Here is a 26592-nt window from a genome sequence, read left to right as displayed (position 1 = left end):
AAAAAAAAAAGTTCATTGAGATGGTATAGAATTTGAGGCTAGGCAAATGTTTGTGTGGCCTCCTTAAACCAGCTGTTGTGATGTTATTGTGTGTGAGTTAATTAGAATAAAGTGATTTCCTTCAAAAAAAAAAAAATGCTCGTAACATTATTAATTACAGCCAAAAAGTGGAAACAATCAAAAATGTCCATCAATGAATGAATACACAGAATGTGGAATAGCCATACAACAAAATATTGCTCAGCAATAAAAAGGAATGAAACACTGATACATGGTACAACATGGACAAACCTAAACATGCTAAATGAAATAAGTCAGTCACAAAAGACCACATATAATTTAATTCTATTTATATGAAATGTCCAGAATAGGCAAATCCATAGAGACAGAAAGTAAATTAGCAGTTGCCTAGGGGTAGAGGATAGGAAGGGGTATCTGTGAGTGACTGCTTATGGGTACGGGGTTTCTTTTTGGGGTGATGAAAATGTTCTAAAACTGATTATAGTGATGGCTGCATAACTCCATAAAATCACCAAATACGGTTGAATTGTATTATAAAGTCTCTGTATTTTAAATCACTATAGTATTGGCAAGTGAGTGAACAGAAAGAAAAATGGAACACAAGAGAAATCCAGTATATGAAGGTGACATCTCAATACACTAAGGAAAACATGGACTTTTTAATAAGCGGTACTTGAATAACTGGATTGCCATTTGGAAAAAAATATTCTATCTATACTTCACACTATACACCAGAAGGGCTCCCGGTGGATTACAAATCTAAATGTAAAGAATGCAACCATACTAGTGCTAAAAGAAAACCTAGCAGTGGAAAAAGCACTGCGATGACTCAAAATCTAGAAGCGATAAAGAAGAGTAGGAAAATAAACTACATAAAATGAACTTTACATGACAAAAAACACCATAAGCCATGTCAAGAGACAAGTTACAAAGTTGGAGGAAATATATGGCAATTTATTTCAGAAAAAGTTCATCTTCCTTTTTTTTTTTTGGTGGCTGGCCAATACAGGGGGGGATCTGAACCCTTGACCGTGGTGTTACAACACCACTAATTAACTGAGCTAACCAGCCAGCCCTCATCTTCCGAATACATTAAAAAAAAACTCAAGAGTTCAGATCCCCTTACCTGTCAGCCACCAAAAAAATAATAAAAATAAAAACACAAAAACTCCTTGAAAAAACAAGAAAAAGGCCCAAAATCTGTTTATAAAGTAAGCAAAAGAAAAAAGGAAAATGGCCCTTCAGCACATGAAGAAATGCTTAACCTCATTAAAATTACTCTGATATCCTATTTCTCTGTGAGACTGACAAAAATCTAAAAGTCAGATCACATACTTTGTTGATGCGGCTGTGGGAAAAGAAGCACTCACATACAGATTGTGGTAGTATAAAACAGAACAACCACTATAAAGGGAAATGTGGTAACATTTAACAATATTACATATGTATTTATGTAATGCCCTGCAAGGATCTACCTGAAAATATACTTCCACAAATACGTAATAATAAACGCACAGTTATTCATTGAGGCATGCTTGTAATAGCACAACATTGGAAATAATCCAAATGTCCATCAATAGAGATTTGGCTGAATAAAGTAAACACAGTCACACAAATAAGTACTATACAGTTATTAAAAAGAATGAGAAAGATTTCATGTTCAGGTACTTAGTGATTCCCAGTATACACTGTTAGGTGAGAAAAAAGTAAAGTGCAAAATAGTGTATATAGTATCTACATTTTGTTTAAGGGGAAGAAATAAGATTACACACACTTATGTATTTGTTTATTTTTGTAAAAACACAATGAAAGGATAATCAGAACCTAAATAGAAAACAAAGAAGAGGACAAAAAGTACAGAAGAAAGGAGTAGAGGGGATAGAGACTGAAGCAATATCTCTATATCTTCACATGTTTTGAACTATGCCAATATTTTCCATATTAAAACTGGAGAGTGAGAACCGGACCGCCCCCCCCACAACCAGGCACACCACCAGCACCAAGGAACATGCCAAAAACATCATCTCCACGTGGGTGGCCCACCACAGTCACCACAATAACCATGGCTGCCACAACAGTGGCTAGACACCACAACCACCACGCAGATGGTCCACCAGCCACCGGAGTGCATTGACACAAGGAGAGTCACCAGCAGAGATAAAGAAAAGAAGAGGATGTCTCTCTCCACAAAGCCCACTCCAGAGTGACAGAAGAAGCATCTGTCTACAATAATATTGAGGGACCTGATCACACCTCTCAGCATTGTACAGATCATCTAAGCAACAAATCAACAGAGTAACCATTATTCTTTCAGAAGGAGAGAAGAAATCTAGGGTAATTAGACTGGGGAGGAGGGAGGGTGAGGGAGATGGGGTGAGATTGGACAAGGGGCATAAAGAATAAGTATGACTTGTAACAATATATATGCTAATATTGATTTGATCAACATATCTCAACATTGAACCCCCAAAAAATGTATAAACAATTTTAATTCAATAAAAATTTTTAAAATTATAAAAAATACAAAATAATAAAAAATAATAAAAAAATTGGGCCTGGCCCATTTAGCTCACTCAGTAGAGTATGGTGCTAAAAACACCAAAGTCAAGTGTTCTGATCCCTATTCCTGCCAACCACCAAAAAAAAAAAAATTTTTTTTTTTAACAAATGAAAACACAAATAGAGATAGATCAAACTAACTGCATGCCAAATCAGTAACATAACCACACAGGAAAACTATTTCATATAATTTTTTAACACAATACTCTGTAAATGCCTAATGGAATATATTCTAAAGACAGTGATCTCAGTAAACAGGTTTACTATTGGTAGTAATACTGATATTGAAACTCTGAAATTACTTTATATATAAAAGATAAAGTAATAAGTAATATATTTACATCATTAGGAGCCAGGATTTTCAGTGTAAGAGAAACAAGGCACAATTCAAAATGAGTTAAGAAAAAGTTCTTTAATGTTAAATTTGAACTTGAAATATTAATATGAACTCATTATTTAAAATATAAACATATATATACACACACATATTTATAAAATATTTCCTACTTTTGTCCACTAAAAGGGCCCAGAAGAAACCTTGATAATAATGAATAGCTCCATATTTTGACTGACACAGCAGTCAGCCTGAAAGGGCTCCCACTGGCCAAATTTGGAGCAATTTGAGCAAAAACAATAGGGATTATAATTGATTTTTATCACGTGGAATAAATAAAATTCCACAAGTCCTCAATCATACTCTAAACAACAAAATGAAACACAGAGAGAAAATAGAAAGCCTTTTCATTACAAAAAAAATGCCAGTTAAAAATGTATTTTTCGGGCTAGCTGGTAGTTTGGTTGGTTAGAGCAAGGTGCTGGTAACAGCAAGTTCCAGAGTTTGATCCCTGCACCAGCCAGCCACCCCCCAAAAAATGTATTTTTGAAATGATAAAATTAGAAAAGTCTCATTTTATATGCCCCAATGTAAGATCTAATTCAGGCAATGATCAATGGATGCTAAAAAAACAATAGGTGAAAAGTTGCTAGGATACATGATGCTTAAACATTGCCCACTACTCCACAAATTACTAATAGGAAAATAAAAATGCCTTTACAATAGGTATCTGGCTATCACCACCTTAACCAAGTAATTGAACTTAGCACCACTAATTATGGGACAATTTGTCACGACATGCTTTCCTGGTGTTATTTGACATGACCTATAAGACTTCTTGCCGAAAATATTTAACCTAAATTTAATCTACACTTTAAATCTAAAATCTTGGTTACAGGAAATACTGACAATAAAGGAACAAGTTAAACAACATAACGAGGAAATAGATAAATCCAAACGGTGGAGCATTCTACCTACAACACTAGACTCTTCAGAATGTCAATATCATAGAAAAAATGTTGGGGGCTGTTCTAGATTAAGCAGACTAAGGTATAGTAACCAAATGTAGTGGGTAAACAATAACTAAATCCTGGATTTAAAAAATAAAGCTACACAAGATATTCTTGGGACAAATATGAAAAGGTGTATATGGAATAAGTATTTTAAAATATGAGAGCATGACTGGACTAGCCAGCTAGCCCAGTTGGTTAGAGCACAGTGTTATAACACCAAGGTCAAGGGTTTAGATCTCTGTACCGGCCAGCTACCATAAATAAAATAATAAAATAAATTAAATTAAATTAAATTAAAATAAAATAAAAAATAAATAAATAAAATAATAAAATATAATAGCACTATTAATTTTCTATATATTGTGGTTATACAGGAGCATGTCTTTTTTTTTTTTTTTTTACAGGAGTATGTCTTAAGAGATGCATGCTGAAGTATTCATGGGTAGGTAAACAGTCACAATATCACTAGCTTTCTTTTAAATAGCTTAGCAAAAATACAGAAAAAATGTTAATTTGTTGGTGGAAACTGTATTATACTATAGTCTATTATCGAGGAGAAAGTATATTTGTGTTTATTATAATATTTTATCAACTTTTCCATGTTTGAAATTTTTCAAAAAACAAAAGAACTGCAGAAGCAAATCACTTGAAAGTCAATGAATCTGTTAAAGGGAGGAAGATAAGAACTTTGCATGGCAGTCTATGATTCTGTATCTTTATAAACACATCTGGTAAATAAGATAAAATAGTGCCCTATTTAAACTATACTTTGGTTTGGATCCCCATATCAGCCAGCTGCCAAAAACAAATAAATAACAGAAATTTTTAAAAAATAAATTATACTTTATAGCATATATGACATTCCTATGGGAATATCAGGTTTTACATATTTTAACTTAATATCTTTTCAAGGAGAAAAACTGTTATTTTTATAAATATCTCAGTTTATAAAACAGTCAAAAGGCCAAAAGTTTAGCAATAGTGTTTCATATTATACTGAATAAGATGGATATTTGTCTTCATAGCAGCTAAGAGGTTTTCCAAACCTCACCAGAATAAGGCAAGAGTCGGGGGAAGGTGAAAACAGGTCAAAACATTTAAGTAACCAGATATTAACAATTATTTGATCTGGGAAGAAACATTTATATCATGATCAGCTCAAGGACAACCATACACTCTAGCAAATCTGGATTAGTAAACTACAGTAACAGAAATTAGAAGCCTTGGGGAAATGGAAGATGCATATGAAATAGCCTCTTGCAACCTGAAAGCAACTGAGTATGACTAAGTCATCACTTTATTCTTAAATTGTGTCCCTAAATCATAAACAACAACAATCGTTCAGAAACTCACATCTTTCAATTATGACTATATGGTGGGGAGTGGGGACAAAAGATGGCCTTTAAAAGATGGCTAAAAGAAGAAACATAGAAGGCTGAAGACAAGATGAGTACCAGGCTGGTTTCCCTTCATCTGACATGTAGATTACCAAAATTTTATCCTATACTCATCCTTATAAGAGTATTACCTATCTTCTTAAGAAAACCATATAGAAAATAAAAAGAACTGACAATAAAATCATTGTCACTTCACTGCAACCCATAACTTGTGTTCACACCCATTCTAACTTCCTTTCCCCTTCTCAAAGGAAAAGTGTCTCTCATGAAAGACTAATGCAGTCATGTGCACTGTTGGCATCACCCCTTCAACTTATTTCACAATTTCATTCTATCAAATATCTCCCTTCTCCACTGGTTTCTTCCTTCAATATAAAGATGTTCTAAGTTATCCCGAGAGAAAAGTTATTTAAAAAAAAAAAAAAAACAACTAAAAACAGCCCTTGACTTCATATTTCCTCATACCCATTCTCCCCTAACCCTCAGGTATCCTAAACCATTCCTTCTGAGGATTTTGCTTCTGGGAATAAAATACAGATTTTGATTGAGGTCTGGGGCAATGCCTGAGATTCTGAATTTTTTTTTTTTTTTTTTTTTTTTTTTGTGACCGGTAAGGGGATCGCAACCCTTGGCTTGGTTTCGTCCGCACCGTGCTCAGCCAGTGAACGCACTGGCCCTCCCTATATAGGATCCGAACCCGCGGCGGGAGCGCAGCAGCGCTCCCAGCGCAGCACTCTCTCCAGTGAGCCACGGAGTCGGCCAAGATTCTGAATTTCTCTTTTTTTTTTTTTTGCCTTTTTCGTGACCGGCACTCAGCCAGTGAGCGCACCGGCCATTCCTATACAGGATCCGAACCCGCTGCGGGAGCGTCTCGGCGCCCCCAGCGCTGCACTCTCCCGAGTGCGCCAGGGGCTCGCCCCGAGATTCTGAATTTCTAACAAGCTCCCAGGTCCTTTGGACTATGTTGGTCTACCGACCACACTTTGAGTAGTTAAAGCCCTTAACTAATTTCCCTTTCCCTTAAAGTTAAGCTTCTTTTTTAAAAGCCTTTAATATTCCAATTCCCAATTATTTCTCAACCCTTTTTAGCATGGCTCCTGTGCCCTATGATCCTATAGAGTTGTAAGATCACCATCCTAATTGTATTGACTTGACGGAGAAAGTAGCTAAACAGGGTGGACAATATTAAAGGAGTTAAATGGATGCTACACAAATGTCAAGTTAAGATAAGGACAAACCAGGGGCTGACCTGTTAGCTCAAGAGGTTAGAGCACAGCTTTATATACACCAAGGTAACGGGTTTGGATCCCCATACCAGCCAGCAGTCAAAAAAAAGATAAGGACAAATCATCCTTTAGCTTTGGAAATCGGAACACAATGAGAACCTTACAACAATTTCACGGGAGCCCTACTGCAACAGTGGAAGGGGTGATGAGAGTAACAAGTGGTGGTCAAATGCTGCAGGTCACTGTCTCTTAATATCTGAGCAACTATCAATAGAACAACCAATAACCAAGTGTTTAAAATAAATAAATAAGTTAGGGAAATCTGGATATGTGATGATATTAAGAAATGAACCTTATTTTTAGATGTGGTATCATGGTTATATTAAGAGAGAGATTCAAAATAAGAAAAATCAATACAATAAATCACATTAATAGAAAAAAGGGATAGCTGGATAACTCAGTTGATTAGAGTGCAGTGTTACAACACCAAGATCAAGGTGAGTTCTGTTCCCCATACCAGCTAGCCACCAAAAAAAAAAAAAAAAGAAAGAAAGAACAAAGGAAAAATATCACATGATTATCTCAATCAACAAAGGAAAGGCACTAGACAAAATTTAACACCCATTCATGATAAAATCTCTCAGAAAATTAGGAATAGAAGAAAACTTCCTCAACACGAGAAACTGCATTAATGAAAAACCCACAGTGAACACCACACTCAAAAGACTGAAAGCTTTCTACCTAAGATCAGGAACAATAAAAGATGTCTGTTTTTATCACTGCTGTTCAACATTGTATTAAAAGTTCCAGCTAGAGCAATTAGACAAGAGAAAAAAAAAAAAAAAAAAAAAAAAAAGCATCCAAACTGCAAAGGAAAAAATAAAACTATCTCTATTTGCAGATGAGATATCCCATATATAAAAAATCCCAAAGAACCCACAGTAAGTTCTTAGAGCTTACTTATAATGAACAAATTCAGCAAAGCTGCAGGGTACAACATTAACACTCAATCACTTCTCAGCCTTTTGGCTAAGATCAAGTGAAGATTAACACTCAAAAATCAGCTGCATTTCTAAACACCAACAACAAACAATCTGAAAAGGAAATTAAGAAAACAATTCTATTTATAATAGAATCCAAAAGAATAAAAATATCTAGTAATAAAATTAATCAGGAGGTGAAAGACTTGCACAACGAAAACCATAAAACGTTGCTGAAATAAATTAAAGACCTAAATAAACAGAAAAAATCCATGTTTATGGGCTAGAAGACTTAATATTGTAAAGATGGCAATATTCCCCAAATTGATCTATAATTTAATGTAATTTCCATCAAAATTGGGTTTTTTTACACAGATGGAAAAGCTGATCCTGAAATACTTGCTGGGATGCTCTCAAATATCTATAATCTTTTTACTAATGGTAATTATAATAAACAGAACACTTTAATACATGACATACATGTATGGTAAAGTATTACAGGTATTCTAAAAGCACATTGTTTTTACACAAAAGTCAATGTAGACATTTTGGGGGGGAAAAAGCCTTTGTAGGATTTTACAAAGAAGAATGTTCTTCACTGACTGTGGACTAGATACTAAATACTTCATGACAACTACACTCCTTCTAAGCTGTAAATACCCTCCTCCCAGCACCAAAAGCCACACAGCATAACTAAATTTTTAAAAGCAGGAACACTTGGGGCCGGCCCATGGCTCACTCGGGAGAGTGCAGTGCTGATAACACCAAGGCCCCGGGTTCGGATCCCATATACGGATGGCCGGTTCGCTCACTGGCTGAGCGTGGTGCTGACAACACCAAGTCAAGGGTTAAGATCCCCTTACCGGTCATCTTTTTAAAAATAAATAAATAAAATAATAAAAACAGGAACACTTATTTAAAACTCATTATATAACCAAGTAGCTCCTTAAAAACATACTTTCTTTTATTATTGCTTCCCTTTTTTTTTTTTATTAATAAGCTTATCTGATAAGTACAACAGAAACAAAATCACATTTCAGGGTCTAATGCCTTCATTTCAATATTCTTTTGAAAAAAAATGATCGAACAACTCAAATACAATGCAGAGAAATTCAGTAAGGGTGGATACAGACATATAATATATTACTATACTTGATCCTGGGATAACAAATAACAGTTAAAACTAACAAGGATTTCAAATTTCTACTCCCATGCACCTTAAATAAATTGTATTCTCTTCACAATAGCAAAAGAAAATAAGTTACCATACCCAATATCTGTAAGGGGTGGTTTATCTCTCCCTCTCTTATAACAGAGGAAAAGTTCTGGGCTTTTCAGACTTCCATAGTTCAAGTTTGCTTGGAGAGCTGATGGAGTGTTTTCAACACAGGTGTAACCTTCAGGTACTGTTTCCCCGGCTGATTTAATAATAACTGCAATATCTGTAATTGGAGCTTTAGGTCCAGTTGACTTAGTATCTAAACGATTTATTTCTTGATCCAAAAGAGTAGATGTATCAGTGAGACCTGCCACGACAAAGTAGTCTGTCACTCTTGGTCCTTTGTCTTCTATCATGGCTGCTGTTATACTTCCTAGAAAAGAGGGTAAAAAAGACATCAATTAAACTAAATAATTTATCCTGACTCACTAAAATTAAAATATCCTTGAATTAACAATGATCAGCTAACACACTTCCCAGCTGGATTTATAATCAAATTGTCATTCTGTAGAAGAAAGCTTGCTTTTATCATCTTGTCAGCTTTTACCTCCCACAAAGTACAAATTAATAGCATCGATTCCTTTGTAACATAACTATGATCCTTTCTTGTGCCTAAGGCTCTATTAAGAATAACTGAACTGACCACCAATGTCAAGAGTTCGGATCCCCATACAGCCAGCTGCCCTCCCCCCCACCAAAAAAAGAATCGAACTGTCAAGAGGTGGGCTATGGTGCTTTCCTTTGAGCGAAATGTACTTAATGAACAATTTTCAGACCACTTAAGAAATGATTCTCTTTTATGAGAATTTAAACAAATTGAGTAGATCATGAATTAGTCAAGATCTAACACAGAAAAATAAAGGAAACAGTAATATAATTAAAGCACTCTCTCAACAATTCAGTTAGGACTCATCCCCTACAAGCAATAAACTTTACGTAGACACCATGTAAAATAAGTAAGTTTAGTAATCATCAAATATTTCATATATAAATACCAAACAGAGCATAAGAAACTACAACCAAAGAATATAAAATGTATATAAAATACATATTAAGAGACTTAGGTGCTACATGGTAGAAATCTAGAGACTATGAACATTGAATCAAGGTTTTCATTTTTAAACTCAATATCTCTAACAATAAAATTAAGCTTCTGAAGTTTTGAATATTTACATGGATTTCATGTGCTTTTCAAAAACAACTTTATTGAGGTATAATTTACACACAACAAAATGCACATACTGTACAATTTGGTAAATTTTCACTAACATATGTACCTGTGAAAGCAAGATAATGAACACATTCATCAACACCCATAATTTTCTTGTACCTCTTCATTATCCCTACTCCCCAGGCAAGAAATCTGTTTTCTACCACTACAGATTAGTTTCTAGAATTTATATAAATGGAATCATACAGTATGTACTTTTTTGGGGGTCTGGCTTCTTTCACTCATAATTATTTTCAGATTCATCCATTTTGTTGCCTATATCAATAGTTCATTCCTTTCTATTTCTGAGTAGTATTCTACTGTATTAATAAACTACAATGTTTATCCATTCACCTGTTTTAATAGACACTTGGGTTATTTTCAGTTTGAGGCTATTATAAATAACACTGCTGTGAACAACCCATGTACAAGCCTTACAGACATATGCTTTCATATATATTGGGCAAATTCCCAGGATGGAATGGCTGGCTTATCTGGTAGGTGTATGTACTTCTAAAAAAACTGCCAAATCATTTTCTAAAGTGAAGTGTACCATTTTCCATTCCTACCAGCAGTATATGAGTTCCAGTTGTTCCACATCCTCTTGAACACTTTATAAAGTCAGTCTTTTTAATTTAGATAATTACAACAGATATATAGAGATATCAAACTGTGCTTTTAATTTGCATTTTCTAATGACTAACATGTTGACCATCTTTTCATGTACTTATCTTCCATCCATACATCTTCTCCAGTGAAGTTTCTGTTCACATCTTTTGTCCATTTTTTAATTGGGCTGTTTGTTTTCTCATTACTAAGTTTTGAGAGTTCTTTCTGTATTCTGGAGACAAGTCACTTACCAGGCATATGCTTTGCAAATATTTTCTCCCAGTCTGTAGCTTGTCTTTTTATTTTCTTTTTTTTGTTTGTTTGTTTGTTTGTTTTTTAGATGTATCTGAACTGTATAAAGCGTTTTTTATTTTTATTTAATACAAAATATACAAACAAGCACATATTTTAAACATAAATATAATTGATAATGGCTTATGTTTCTACTCAAATGCACTTGCAGAAAGGAATTATAATTTATCCAAAAGTTATTTAGGATTTACCTAGTGATATTTGACTTAAATTATGAGGTAAGACATTTCCGAAAACATCTTTTAGTTGTGTGTAAATTTAATTACAGTACATTATAGAAGCCCATTCATCCCAAAAGGCACTTTTAATAAGCTTTAAAAGAAAGACAAACTCCATGATATTGTCAGATTTTCTATGTTAATCCCAACCTTTTATTTTAGCAAAATAAGGGTTAATGGTTTATAGCTTCTCCCACTCTATAATGACTTCTAGTCAAGATATGAATTCCGTAATTAATTTACAGTAAGATAAAAATTCTGTGGCAAAAAGCTAACGGTCTTTCAATAAATACAAATTAAGAGCATATTTAACAGTTTGGGAACACCTAATTATCAACACTTTGAGATTTAGACAGGATAGTTTTATTTTTGAGTAATCTTATCTCTAAATTCCTTCTGATTTTTTACTTACATGTCTCACCATTACAGTTTGTACAGCACCAAAACAAATCCTATTAGAATGATGAGCTCTCATCTGCTAGATACAGACATTACCCTGTACATAGGACTTCATTAGAATAACTGTATTTTAGGTGTTAACCTTAAGTGGGCCTTTTTGGGAAGCTATCTATACAAAATAATCAAAAACACAGAAGAGAACTTCAAAGGAACAAAAATTGGCTTCTGATATGATGAAAAAAATTCAGAAATGAACGTTTCTGTTTTAAAATAAAATAAACTACAATTAGTATTTTGTTTTATTTTTCAACTTCAAATGGCTATTACTCATAAAATAAAAAAAAATCATACTTTCATTAACATTAAAGCCTATCATATAAAATTGGTAGCAGTAATATCTTCTTTCTTAAGTCTCTATGTAAATAATCAGTGAACCAATTATTTTCTCTCAATTGTTCAAAGCCAAAGGGTTAGTGCAATTGTTTTCAGATTTAGCATTTTTTTAAAAAAGTCACTCATATATATACAAAGATTATGCTTTTGGAGAATTACAGGAGTATGAGAGAAAAATTTTAAGTTGTTACACTTTTTACCATTAGAGAGTTCTAAGACACTAATTTTTTTTTTTTTTTAACAAATGTAAGAATAAGAATGTGCAGAAAAGATGAAAGATTTGTTATGCAGGCAAATCATTGTGCTTCAGACCAGAATCATTTGTGAATTTATGTTATTTTCTCTCTGAAGAGATACCAGAAAGAACAGAATCCTATGAAACTAATAAACCATCCAAGGTGCTTTCAAATGATTCCTTTTTGTACAGACACTTCTAAGCAATCACACTATTGCCGTAATGAAGTTCTTTTGGGTGGTTGGGTATCTTTCCTTCACTCTTCCTCTTCTTCTGGCAGACCTGGTGAACTTAGCTAGAGAGATCTCAGGGGAAGGGCACTCGTGAATGGAGAGGCATACATCTCCTCTGAAGGCAGTTGTGTCTGTGCAGTTTTCTTCTCATGGCCAAATTAGCTGGTCTCTGTCCATCGATAAGGAGAAGACTCATCATAAAAATAAAAAATACAAAAAAGAATTGCTGAAATTTCATTTTTCCTGTCACACGAAAGTGGAGCAAAAGCTCTTAAAGTAAACCAAATGGTCTATGAATAGTCTGTGCAGTATCTGTGTGGCTCTCCTCACATTCTAATGACAAACCTCAGAGAACTGCCAGCTGCGTATTCCAGAAAGGTTAATGATCACATCAGACAGGGTTGTCTTTTTATTTTCTTACAGTATCTTTTGGAAAGCAGAGGCCTTTAATTATTGATGAAGTCCAATTTCTCAAGCTATTCTTTTATAGAACATGTTTATAGTGTCATATTTGAGAAATTACTGTCTAATCCAAGGTCATAAAGGTTTTCTCCCACATTTTCATCTAAAAGTTTTATAATTTTAGGCTTTACATTTAGGTCTATGATCTATTTTGAGTTAATTTTTATATATAGTGTGAGGTATAAATCAAGATTCATTTTTTTACAAACAAATATCCAATTAATCCACTACTATTTGTTGGAAAGACTATCCTTTTTCCATTGTATTGCCTTCATACCTTTGTTCAAAAATAAATTGCCCGATATGTGTAGGTTTATTTCTGGATTCCCTATTATGTTCCATTAATCTATTTGTCTATATGCCAGTATCACATGGTTTTGATTACTGTAGCTTTATAATAAGTACTGAAATCAGGCAGCATTAGCCTTCAACTTTGTTCTTTTTCAAAATAGTTGGGGCTATACTAGGTCCTTTGCATTTCAATAAGGATTTTATAATCCACTTGTTAATTTTATGCCAAAACAAAAAAAGCATACTAGGATTTTAATTAGATTACTTTGAAATAGGTCAATTTAAGGAGGACCAACATCTTAGCAATATTGAGTCTTCTAAACCACTAACAAGGTTTATCTCTGTTATTTAGATCTTTAAAATTTTTTCTCAGCAATGTTTTGCAGTTTGCAGCAGTTAGGTCTTTCAGATCTTCTGTCAGATTTATCCCTAAGTACTTAATAATTTAGATGCTACTGTAAATGGCACTGTTTCCTTTTTAATTCAATTTGTAATTATTCATTGCTACTATATAGAAATACAACTGATTTTTATATGTTGATCTTACATTGCAATCTTGCTGAAGTCACTTATTAGTTCTATAGCTTTCTTGTAGGATAATTCAAATTTTCTACACAGATAATAATGTGTCTGTGAATAAAGACAATTTCACTTCTTTCTTTCTAATGCAGATGCCTTTTGTTACCTTACTACACTGGCTAGAACATCCAGGACCACGTTCAAGAGAAATGGTGACCTAAGAAGATATACAAATGCCTAATAAACACATAAAAGATGCTCAAAATCATTAATCACAGAAGAATTATTCATAATAGCCAAATGGTGGAAACGGCCTAGTGTCCATCAACAGATGAATGGATAAACAAAATGTGGTATAAACATACAATGGAATATTACTCAGCCTTAAAAAGGAATAAAATTTTGACACGATACAACACGGATAAACTGTGCAGGCATTATGCTAAATAAAATAAACCAGTCGCAAGAAGATAAATACTGCATGATTCCACCTCTATGAGATACCTAGGGTAGTCAAATTTATGAAGACAGAAAGTAGAATGGTAGTTGCTAGGGGCTGGAAAGAGGTGGAAATGGGAAGTTGTTTAATGGGTAAAATAGTTCATCCTTATCCATGGGGAATAAGTTTCTAAGACCCCTCCAATCGATTCCTGAAACCACAGGTAGTGCCAAATCATACATATACTATGTTTTCTCCCCTATATACATACCTATGATAAATTTTAACTTAGAAATTAGGTACAATAAGAGATAACAATAACTAATAATTAAATAGAACAATTGTAACAATATGCCTGCATCACTGCTCTTGCACTTTGGGATCATTACTAAGCAAAATTAAGGTTTCTTGAACACAAGCACTGCAATATTGCCACAGTCAATCGGATAACCTAGATGGCTACAAAGTGACTAACTAGTGGGGTAGTGCATACAGAGCATGGATACACTGGACAAAGGAATATTTCAAGTCCCAGACAAAACAGAGCAGGACAGTGGGAGATTTCATCATGCTACTCAAAACAGCACGCAATTTAAAACTCGCAAATTCTTTATTTCTGGAATTTTCCATTTAATATTTTTGGACTATGGTTGACCGTGGGTACCATGGACAAGAAAGAACTGCTGAACAGAGTTTATATTGAGGATGATGGAAAACTTTGGGGTATAAATTGGAAATGATTACACAACACTGTTAATATATTTAACTCCACCAAATTATATACTTACAAAAGGTTAAAATGATAAATATTGTTACGCATATTTTATAGCAATGTTTTTAAAAAAGAGAATACATTAATAAGCATCTCATCATATTAAACTTATGGGCTTCTGTTGAGTTACACAGTAAATTCCTGGATACAGCTTTCTAGACCAATGTTTGTTCTATCAAACATTTAAATTAGAAATAATACCAATTCTATACAAACTCTTTAATTTTCCTCCTCTTCAATTTTCTGTAAATGCCTGTATAATCATTGTTACGTATTACCTTCCTTCCCTTTGAAAAAAATATACCAATTTACCATGACAAAAGTAATGTATCTACGGTCCAATGGGTGTTATCATTGTAATTATGTTTGTTTTGTTAGAGTAAAACTGGTGCAGGGAAGTTGTTTTAACACACATTTCTTTGATCAAAAAAGAGAGCGAGAAATGGTGAAAGTTAGACAACTTTATTTTGCTCCTAATCTTATGCTAAAAGTATTCAGTCTTTCATCAGTAAATGTGATGTTACTTGTAGGTTTGTCACACATGCTGTTTAACAGGTTGAGGAAGTTCTTTTCTATTCCTGACACTTTTTATCAGGAATGGATGTTGTATTTCATCAAATGCTTTTTCTGTATCTACTAAGATCATATGGTTTTCCTTTTTTAGTTTGTTAATATAATGAATCACACTGATAAAACTCCAAGTTATAAACCAACCCTGAATTCCTAAGATAAACCCCACTTGGGTCATGATATATTATCCTTTTTATATATTCTTGGATTCTATTTGCTACATTTTTGTTTGAAGTTCTATATATGTTAATGAAGGATACTGGTCTGTAGTTTTCTTATAATATGTTTGGTTTTGGTATCAGGGTAATGCTAGCATCATAAAATGAGTTGGGAAAAATTACCTCCTCTCAATTTTCTGGAAGAGTTTGTACATAATTGATATTATTTCTTCCTTAAATGTGTGAGAGAATTCACCTGAGTCTGGAGTTTTCTTTGTGGATATATTTTTAACTATAAATTCAACTCCTTTAACACATATAAGGCTATTCAGGTTACCTATTTCCTCTTGAGCAAACTTTGGCAGTGTGTGACTTTCAAAGAATTTGTCCATTTCCTGTAAACTGTCAAATTTAATGGCATAAAGTTGTTCATAATATCCTGTTATTATCCTTTTGATAGCTTTAGAATATGTAGTGATGTTACCTCTTTAATTCCTGATACTAGTAATTTGTGTCTTTTTGCCTCATCAGTCTGGCTAGAAGTTTATCAACTTTATTGATATTCTCTAAGCTTTTGGTTTAATTAATTTTTCCCTACTGCTTCTCTGGATTATATTTCATTGAATTCTACTTTGATCTTTATTATTTTCTTTCCTCTGTTTATGTAGAGTTTAATTTGCTCTTCTTTTTCTACTTTCTTAAGGTGGAAGCTGAGGTAATTGATTTGAGATCTTTCTTCTTTTCTAATGTAGGTATTTAGTGCTATAAGTCCCCCCAACCAATGTTTTTATGGCATCCCACAAACATAGATATGTTGTATTTTCTTCTTAATCAATTCAAAATAACTTTTACTTGCTTTTTTTTTTTTTTTTTTAAATCTTCTTTGACCAATGCTTTATTTTAAAGTATGTTTTTCAGTTTCCAAATTTTGTACTTGGGAATTTTCCAAGAATCTTTCTATTACTGATTTCTAACAACTACATTACTGCCAGACAATACACTGTGTATGACTTGAATTCTTTTATATTTTGAGACTTGTTTTATGTCTAAGAATACGGTCTATTTTGATAAATATCCCATGTGCACTTTTTAGCAGAATGAGTGTTCTGCTGTTGGACAGAAGGCTCTAGAAATGTCAATCAGGTCGGTAGATTAATAGTGTTGTTCAAGTCTACTATATTCTACTTTGATCTGTATTATTTTCTTTCCTCTGCTCATGTAGAGTTTAATTCGCTCTTCTTCTTCTAGTTTCTTACAGTGGAAGCTGAGGTACTGATTTGAGATCTTCTTTTCTAATGTAGCTCTGTTATTAACAGAATAAACATTTAGGATTGCTGTGTCCTCTCAATCAACCAACCCCTTTACCATTATGAAATTATGGCAAAAATTAAGCTTCTTTATCCCTGATAAAAGTCAGTCTGTATTTTTTTAAAGGTTTTTTTTTTTTAATTTCAGATTTATTTTATTAATACTTTTTTCTCACATAAAATGTATATACGGGCTGTTTAGGTTTACTTATCTAAAATTAATTTGTGAAAATGCTGATTGTGAACATTAGCAATGTACAGATAATAAAATTTTGATGGCTTTTTAATTTCAAAATATTTAATTGAAAAATAAAAATTGTATATTCAATTGTATATGTTCAAGGTACAACATGATGATCTATGTATACAATATGAACTGATTACCACAGTCAAATTAATACATCCATCACACCCATAGTTATCATTTGTGTGGGTGTGGAGGAGTGCAGACACTCCGAATCTGCTCTCTTATCAAATTTCAGGATAAACAATACAGTATTATTCACTATAGTCACCGTGCTGCACATTACATGCCTAGAACTTACTCATCTTAGAACCAAAAGTTTGTACCCTCTGACCCACATCTCCCCATTTCCCCTACCCCGCAGGCCCTGGCAACTGCCCTTGTACTCTCCACTTCTATGAGTTCAACTTTTTACTTTCCACATGTTAAGTGAGATTGTATAGTATTTGTCTTTTTATGTCTGGCTTATTACACTTAGCACAATGTCTTCCAGGTTTACCTGTGTTCTCACAAATGACAGGATTTCCTTTGTGAGGGTACTTCAAAAAGTTCATGGAAAGATTCATATCTTTTAAATCTATTTTTCCATGAACTTTTTGAAGTACCCTCACATATACTTAGAAGTGGGATTCCTGGATTGTATGTTAGCTCTATTTTTAATTTTTTTTTCTTGTCTTTTTGTAACCGGCCGTACCGCGCTCAGCCAGTGAGCACACCAGCCATCCTTATATAGGATCCGAACCCGCAGCGGGAGCACTGCTGCACTCCCAGCGCCGCACTCTCCCGAGTGCGCCATGGGGTCGGCCCTATTTTTAATTTTTTGAGTAACTTCCATACTGTTTCCATAATTGCTGTACCAATTTATGGAGACCAACAGTGTACAGGTTTCCATACCCTTACTAATACTTTGTATTAACAAAGACTTTTGGAAAAGAAATAAAGCTATTTGTAAAATTCAACTTTGATCCAGTTTAATAATGAAATTTCATTTCCCAGATATGGCTAAAATAATCTTTCAGAATCAATTTTATGTCACCTGTTTAGAATGGCATACATTCTAATAAATAAATGTCATTAACATTAACAAAACTCTATTAACTTCAATTTACAAAACTAATTGCAGTTTACACAATTCCTCTAATTGTAATAAAAATATTTTTTTAAAACTTCAAAAATATGTTTGTTCCTTGATATAACAAACCATGCAAAATGAATGATGACCTTTGTGTAAACCACAAAGAAAGTTCAGTTTTTTCAGTTATTTGCTACATTTAAGCAATTTAAATAGGGGGTTGGTGATTCCCTTTAGAAAGCATTGTCCATGTCAGTTATGCCAGTTAGGTCACAGACCTACAAAATTGAAGCCATTTCAGATAAAATCAGTTCCTCTTTCAAAGCAGTATAATTCTCTACTGTTGTACCTGCCACTGAAAGTTTTGTAAAGAAGGGTGGCAAACACAAATGCCTAAAAGGTGTCACGCAAGATATGATAGTCGTGGGAACAAGAGAATGCACGCACCCACTACTAATAAGATCCATCAAATGGTTGCCAAATAAACCTGGAAAAACCAGAACTTCCTTTTTGCCTTTTTAAGAGACACCAGGAATCAGAACTTTTATTTAAATATCCAAGTTTTGAAATATTGGCAGCAAATCTTAAATTCTTAAACACTAAGAAGTCCAAACAAAACACATAAACAGGGAATATTCTCTCTAAAGATTAGAAGTCTAGAAAAGAACAGTTTCTATATTCCACAAAAGGGGCTGGCCAGTTAGCTCAGTTGGTTAGAGCACAGTCTTATAATACCAAAGTCACAGGTTTGGACCCCCGTACATGTGAGCCACAAAAAATGAGTGAATGAATCACTGAATGAATTCCACAAAAAAATATACTAAGCTGGTTAAATGCCTAGCTTCACCATCAAAGATACATGAGCCAATGAACCTATCTGTGTATGAAATTGATAATATGACCGCATAGAAGTGAATGAAAAAAGTATTAATCCAAATAACTTGAACACAGTACTTTGACATAAAGAACTAAGTCCTGACCTTTACTTAGAAGGCTTATTTTTTATAATGGTATGGGTATAGCAATTCTGAAATTATTCCATACGTATTCTATGACTGAATAATTGCTGGAAGCCAAAGTTCTTGTTGTAATAAAAGGGATACAAGTATAGGATAGGAGAAGGCAAGTAAGAATCTCCATAATGAAATGCAATTAGAAGTACCAGTATCAATGCATGGTTTCAAAACACTTATACACTAAATGCAATATGGTACCCTGAATTGGATCCTAGAACAGAAAAAGCATATTAATCTAAAAACTGATTAAATTAAAATGAAGCTTAGACTTTAGTTAATAGCAGTGTACCAATGTTGATTTCTTAGTTTTGACAAATATACCACAGTAATACAAACTGTTAATCACAGAGGAATACAGGATCTCTCTGTACTATCTTTTTGACTTTTCTGTAAATCTAAAATTATTCAGAAATAAAAATATTTTGCATGTGTATCAACATCATTGATAACAGTCAAAAGATGGAAATAGCCCAAATCTCCACCAGCTGATGAGTGGATAAATAAAACGTGGTAACTTCTATACAACAGAATATCATTCAACAATAAAAAGGAATTAAGTACTGATACATGCTACAACATGGGTGAACCTTGAAAATATTATACTAAGTGGAAGAAGCCAGTCACAAAAACCAACATATAGTATGGATCCATTTACATGAAATGTCCAGAATAGGTAAATCTAGACTTCCGGTCAAGATGGCGGAATAGACAGTGCCTAGCGTCACTCTCTCCCACAAATCAACCAATTTGAACTATAAAAACATAACATCAAGTGCATATGAAACAGGGAGACGTCCAGCGGGTGAGGCATAAGCTCCGCGGAGACCATATGCCCTGTGGGGCCGCCGCCGCACGATCCGGCAGATAAGCTTCACTGCCACCACACGGCTCCATTCCCAGCCAAGCCCAGTGCACACAGAGTGGGGAGACATCCAGCAAGGGAGGCGGAGGCTCCGCAGAAACCATACACCCTGTGGGGCCGCCACTGCGTGATCAAGCAGGTAGGCTTCACCGCAGGCACCCGGCTCCATTCCCAGCCCGGCCTAGTGTGCTCAGAGAAGGGAGACGTCCAGCAGGGGAGGCAGGAACTCCACGGGGACCACACTGCTGCCACGCGACCCAGCACCCTGGCCCAATGTGGATAGAGCACAGAGATGTCCAGCAAGGGAGATAGAAGCTCCATAGAGTCCACACACTGTGTGGGGGGGACGCCGCCGCGCAATCCAACAGCAAGCAGGCTTCGCCGCCACCACCGGGCTCCATCGCAAGCCTGGCCTAGCACACACAAAGCAGGGAGACATCCTGCAGTGGAAGGCAAAGCTCTGCAAAGACCACACGCTCTGCGGTGCCTCGGCACAACCCAGCAGCCCGGCCCAGAGCGCACGGAACAGGGAGAAGGCCAGCACAGGAGGTGGAAGCTCAGCAGAGACCATGCACCCTGCGGTACCACCCCGTGATCCAGCACAGAGTCCAAGCTGACCACAGAGGTGGCTCACCGGAGAGGACCAAGACCCAATGCAACCACACACGGAAGGCACTAGTGGCCAACTAAACAGTCACTGAGGTAGCCATACCAAATTGGCAACCACAGCAACATCTTAGTCAGTCAATAGTGTCAAACCTGTGGACTGTGAAACCCCCTGCCACAATGAATAAACATCAAAAAAAAGATAACAGAAATACGAAAAATCAAGAAAGTACACCACCAAAGGATAACTCTCAAGCTCTAGATCCTATAGAACAAGAAGCACTTCAAATGACTGACAAGGAATTTCGAGTGATAATTCTAAGGAAACTGAATGAAATACAAGAAAACTCAGCTAGACATCAGGATGAAATGAGGAAAAGCATACAGGACCTGAGAGAGGAAATCTACAAGGAAATCAATGTCCTGAAAAAAAATGTAGCAGGACTTGCTGAACTGAAGAAGTTATTCAGCGAAATAAAAAACACAATGGACAGTAGTTTAACCAGCAGGCTTGCGGAAGTTGAAGAGAGAACCTCTGAACTTGAAGATGGGCTGCTTGAAATAACACAAGCAGACAAAAAAAAAAGAAAAAAGAATCAAAGGCATTGAAGAAAATCTGAGAGAGATATCAGACAACCTTAAGCGCTCAAATATCCGAGTCATGGGTATTCCAGAAGGAAAGGAAAAAGGAGATTGCATTGAAAACATATTCAACAAAATAGTGGCAGAAAACTTCCCAGGTATACGAAAAATCACAGATCTTCAGATGCATGAAGCTCAACGATCTCCTAACGTATTCAACCCAAAAAGGTCTTCTCCAAGACATGGTATAGTCAAATGGGCAAAACTCAAAGACAAAGAGAGAATCTTAAAAGCTGCAAGAGAGAAGTGTCAAATCACCTATAAGGGAGCCCATATCAGGCTAACATCAGACTTTTCATCACAAACCCTAAAAGCCAGAAAGGAATGGGATGATATATTCAAAATACTAAAAGAGATTGTCAGCCAAGAATACTCTACCCTGCAGGGCTATCCTTCCGAAATGAAGGGAAAATAGTATATTTCTCAAACAAACAAAAACTGCGGGAGTTCACCACCACACGACCACACTTACAAGAAATTCTCAAGGGAGTACTGGGTTTGGTTCCTGAAAAATAACTACTACTGCCATAAAAACCCAAGAAAAATCAAAACCCACTAGTATAATAAAAATGGCATTCATGAAGAGAAAACAAACAAACAAAAAGGCTACCGACAACCAAAGGAACCAACAAACACAGAAAACAAACAGTAAATCAGAAAGCAAGGAACAAAAGACTCCTAAGACAACCAAACAATAATCAATAAAATGCTAGGAATAAATCAACACTTTTCAATAACAACTCTTAATGTAAAAGGCTTAAATTCCCCAATCAAAAGACACAGACTGGCTGACTGGATTAAAAAGGAGGACCGAACTATATGCTGCCTTCAAGAGACCCACCTCACCTATAAAGACTCACACAGACTAAGAGTGAAAGGATGGAAAAAGATTTACCATGCAAACAGAAAAGAAAAACGAGCTGGAGTAGCTATTCTTATATCTGACAAAATAGACTTTAAACTAAAAACCATAAAAAGAGACAATGAGGGACACTACTTAATGATAAAAGGACTGATCCATCAAGAAAACATAACAATCATAAATATGTACGCACCCAATGTTGGAGCAGCCAGATTTATAAAACAAACTCTATTAGACCTAAAGAAGGAAATAGACACTAATACCATAATAGCAGGGGAACTGAATACCCCACTGTCAATATTAGACAGATCATCTAGGCAAAGAATCAGTAGAGAAACACAAGATCTAAACAAGACTCCTGATACCAAAACAAGGTAAAGATGTAACCAAAAAAGAAAACTACAGGCCGATATCCTTGATGAATATAGGTGCAAAAATCCTCAATAAAATACTAGCAAACAGAATACAGCAACAAATACGTAAAATTATTCACGACGATCAAGTGGGATTCATCCCAGGGATGCAAGGTTGGTTCAACATACGCAAATCAATAAATGTGATACACCATATTAATAAAATCAAACACAAGGACCATATGATCATCTCTATAGATGCTGAAACAGCATCTGATAAAATCCAACACTCATTCATGACAAAGACCCTCTATAAGTGAGGTATAGACGGAAAGTATCTCAACATACTCAGAGCCATATTTGATAAACCCACTGCCAATATCATCCTGAATGGGGAAAAGCTGAAAGCTTTTCCTTTAAGAACAGGAACTAGACAAGGACACTCTCACCACTCCCATTCAACACAGTGTTGGAAGTACTAGCCACAGCAATCAGAAAAGAGAAGGAAATAAAGGGCATCCAGATTGGAAAAGATGAAGTCAAACTGTCCCTGTCTAAAGCCTCTCCAAAAAACTCTTGGAGGTGATAAATGATTTCAGCACAGTAGCAGGATACAAAATTAACACACAAAAATCAGTAGCATTTCTATTCTCCAATAGGGAACATGCAGAAAGAGAAATTAAGAAAGCCTGCCCATTTACAGTACCCACCAAAAAAATAAAATACTTAGGAATTGAGTTAACCAAGGATGTGAAAAATCTCTATAATGAGAACTACAAACCATTGCTGAGAGAATACAAGAAGGAAAGCATTAGAGAGGATACAAGAAGATGGAAAGATATCCCATGCTCTTGGATTGGAAGAATCAACATTGTGAAAATGTCCATACTACCCAAAGTGATCTACAAATTCAATGCAATCCCCATCAAAATTCCAAAGACATTTTTCTCAGAAATGGAAAGAACTATCCACACATTTATGTGGAATAATAAAAGACCACGCATAGTCAAAGCAACGCTGAGCAGAAAAAATGAAGCTGGAGGCATAACACTACCTGACTTTAAACTATACTACAACCTATAATAACCAAAACAGTATGGTACTGGCATAAAAACAGACACACTGATTAATGGAATAGAATAGAGAATCCAGAAATCAACCCACATACCTACAACCATCTGATCTTTGACAAAGGCACCAAGCCTATACACTTGGGAAGAGACTGCTTCTTTAGCAAATGGTGCTGGGATAACTGGATATCCATATGCAGGAGAATGAAACTAGACCCATACCTTTCACCATACACTAAACTCAACTCAAAATGGATTAAGGATTTAAATATACACATTGAAACAATAAAACTTCTTAAAGAAAATATAGGAGAAACACTTCAGGAAATAGGACTGGGCACAGACTTCATGAATACGACCCCAAAAGCACGGCCAACCAAAGAAAAATAAACAAATGGGATTATATCAAACTAAAAAGCTTCTGCACAGCAAAAGAAACAATTAACAGAGTGAAAAGACAACCAACAGAGTGGGAGAAAATATTTGCAAAATATACATCTGACAAAGGATTAATATCCAGAATATATAAGGAACTCAAACAACTTTACAAGAAGAAAACAAGCAACCCAATTAAAAAACGGGCAAAAGAGCTAAGTAGGCATTTCTCTAAAGAAGATATACAAATGGCCAACAGACGTATGAAAAAATGCTCCACATCACTCAGCATCCGGGAAATGCAAATCAAAACCACACTGAGATGCCATCTCACCCCAGTTAGGATCGCTAAAATCCAAAAGACTCTGAACGATAAATGCTGGCGAGGTTGTGGAGAAAAAGGAACTCTCATACATTGTTGGTGGGACTGCAAAATGGTGCAGCCTCTATGGAAAATGGTATGGAGGTTCCTCAAACAATTGCAGATAGATCTACCATATGACTCAGCTATCCCACTGCTGAGAATATACCCAGAGGAATGGAAATCATCAAGTCGAAGGTATACCTGTTCCCCAATGTTCACTGCAGCACTCTTTACAATAGCCAAGAGTTGGAACCAGCCCAAATGTCCATCATCAGATGAGTGGATAGGGAAAATATGGTATATCTACACAATGGAATACTACTCAGCTATAAAAATGAATGAAATACTGCCATTTGCAACAACACGGATGGACCTTGACAGAATTATATTAAGTGAAACGAGTCAGGCACAGAAAGAGAAATACCACATGTTCTCACTTATTGGTGGGAGCTAAAAATAAATTAATTCACACACACACACACACACACACACACACACACACACACACACACACACACACACACACACACACCCACACACACACACACACACACCCCCACCCAGGCGGGGAAGAAGCGATAACAACTACAGTTCCTTGAAGTTGATACGACAAGCAAACAGAAAGGACATTGTTGGGTGCGAGGGGGGGGGGAGGGAGGGACGTTTGTGTATTGGGTCACAATAATCAACCACATTGTATATCGACAAAATAAAATTAATAAAAAATATAAATAAATAAATAAATAAATAAAAATAAAAATTACCTTTACAGCAGAAAAAAAAATAAGAATAGGTAAATCTATAAAACAGAAAGTAGATGAGTGGCTGTTTTGGGCTCGGGGGGTAAAGGAGAAATGGGGAGTGACTGCTAATGGATACAAGGTTTCCTTTTGGAGTGATGAAAATTTTCTAAAACTGACTGTGGTGATAGTTAAACAACTCTGTGACTACAATAAAAACCAACGAACTGCACAATTTAAATTTTATAGGTGAATTGTGTGGTATGTGAATTATTTCCCATAATGTTGTTAAAAATGTGTCTTTGGGCTGGCCCGTGGCTCACTTGGGAGAGTGTGGTGCTGATAACACCAAGGCCACGGGTTTGGATCCTATATAGGGATGGCCAGTTAGCTCACTGGCTAACCGTGGTGCTGACAACACCAAGCCAATGGTTGAGATCCCCTTACCAGTCATCTTTTAAAAAAAAAAAAAAGTGTCTGTGAACGTTTGTGTGTGGGCGTGCATGCATTTGTCTTCAAGATCTGTCTGCTAAAGAAAAAATTTAAAAAAAAAAAAAAAAAAACCCTCAGGATCTAGTCATCCTACCAGCAACAAACATACATAACACCTAAATCTTTTTGCTTCTTAAAGCCACTCCCTACTAAAAGATACCAGAGCTCCTTAGAAAAATGGTCAATTCCAGGGCTGGGCAAGGAAAGTACAAAATATACCTAAAACACCTTATGCAAAAAAAAAAAAAAAGAAAGAAAGAAAAAAAAGCACTGCACAAAGACTAGTGGTGTCCTATCAAAAGGACACAGGAACTAGCTTGACAAGTCTCTCTTTGGCCAAACTGTAGACAATTTGTGCATCAAAATGAATGGCAGTAATGAATTATACTACATTGGTTTTTTAAAGCCTTGAGTCCATACTGATATTATAAAACATAAAGTGTAAAATAAATGTAGGGTAGGAAAGGAAGGGAAAGTGCTTCACAACAGAATGCCAACTAATAAATGCAGAAGGAATGATAGAAAATAACCATTTTATAATCCTCACAGTATTCAGATTCAAGCAAGAATTATCAATGGATATTAAAACCACTGGATGGAACTCTGTCAGAAAACAGGATATTCATACAATCTCAAACTACTTCCCCAGAGATACTAATAATTACAAAGGAATAAAACATATTACTAGAGAAGTCTGGTAGCCACCACTTTAACCAAGTAATCAAAGTTAACAACACTAATAATTGGCCTGTTATCATGTGCCTTCTGATGGGATGCACTAAGAAGAACATGTCAGTCATGTAGTATTCTTGCCAAAAATCCACAGCCATAAGCTAATCATGAGAGTCTAAGCAGAAGAACCCCAATTAAAAGGCAGAATTCTGGAGAAATGTCAATACAATGAAAGGGGAAAAAAGTCTGAGGTACTGTTCCAGATTAAAGGAGATTAAACTTTGAGCATCAAAATGAGTGACAACAGAAAGATACCAGGAAAATCTCCAAACATTTGGAAAATTAA

At 35.2% G+C, this 26592-nt stretch overlaps 2 protein-coding genes across 3 annotated transcripts in view; both read right to left on the bottom strand.

The window, feature by feature from the left end:
- DENND4C (DENN domain containing 4C) overlaps positions 1–26592 on the bottom strand; it is a 126892-nt gene that overhangs the window by 75573 nt on the left and 24727 nt on the right. For both annotated transcript variants that reach the window (XM_063081447.1, XM_063081448.1), the window contains exon 2: positions 8801–9122. In XM_063081447.1, the coding sequence (XP_062937517.1) occupies positions 8801–9105 (305 nt within the window). In that variant the 5' untranslated portion in view covers positions 9106–9122. The remainder of the gene's footprint in view (positions 1–8800; positions 9123–26592) is intronic.
- Positions 12432–12596, bottom strand: LOC134364571 (apelin receptor early endogenous ligand). The gene has a single exon (XM_063080480.1). The coding sequence runs from the start codon at positions 12594–12596 to the stop codon at positions 12432–12434; it is 165 nt and encodes a 54-aa protein (XP_062936550.1).

The sequence above is a fragment of the Cynocephalus volans genome, chromosome 16, assembly GCF_027409185.1.
Source record: "Cynocephalus volans isolate mCynVol1 chromosome 16, mCynVol1.pri, whole genome shotgun sequence".
Taxonomy (NCBI): Eukaryota; Metazoa; Chordata; class Mammalia; order Dermoptera; family Cynocephalidae; genus Cynocephalus; species Cynocephalus volans.
The sequence above is the reverse complement of the archived record's forward strand: the minus strand, read 5'-3'. Positions and strand labels throughout refer to the sequence as shown.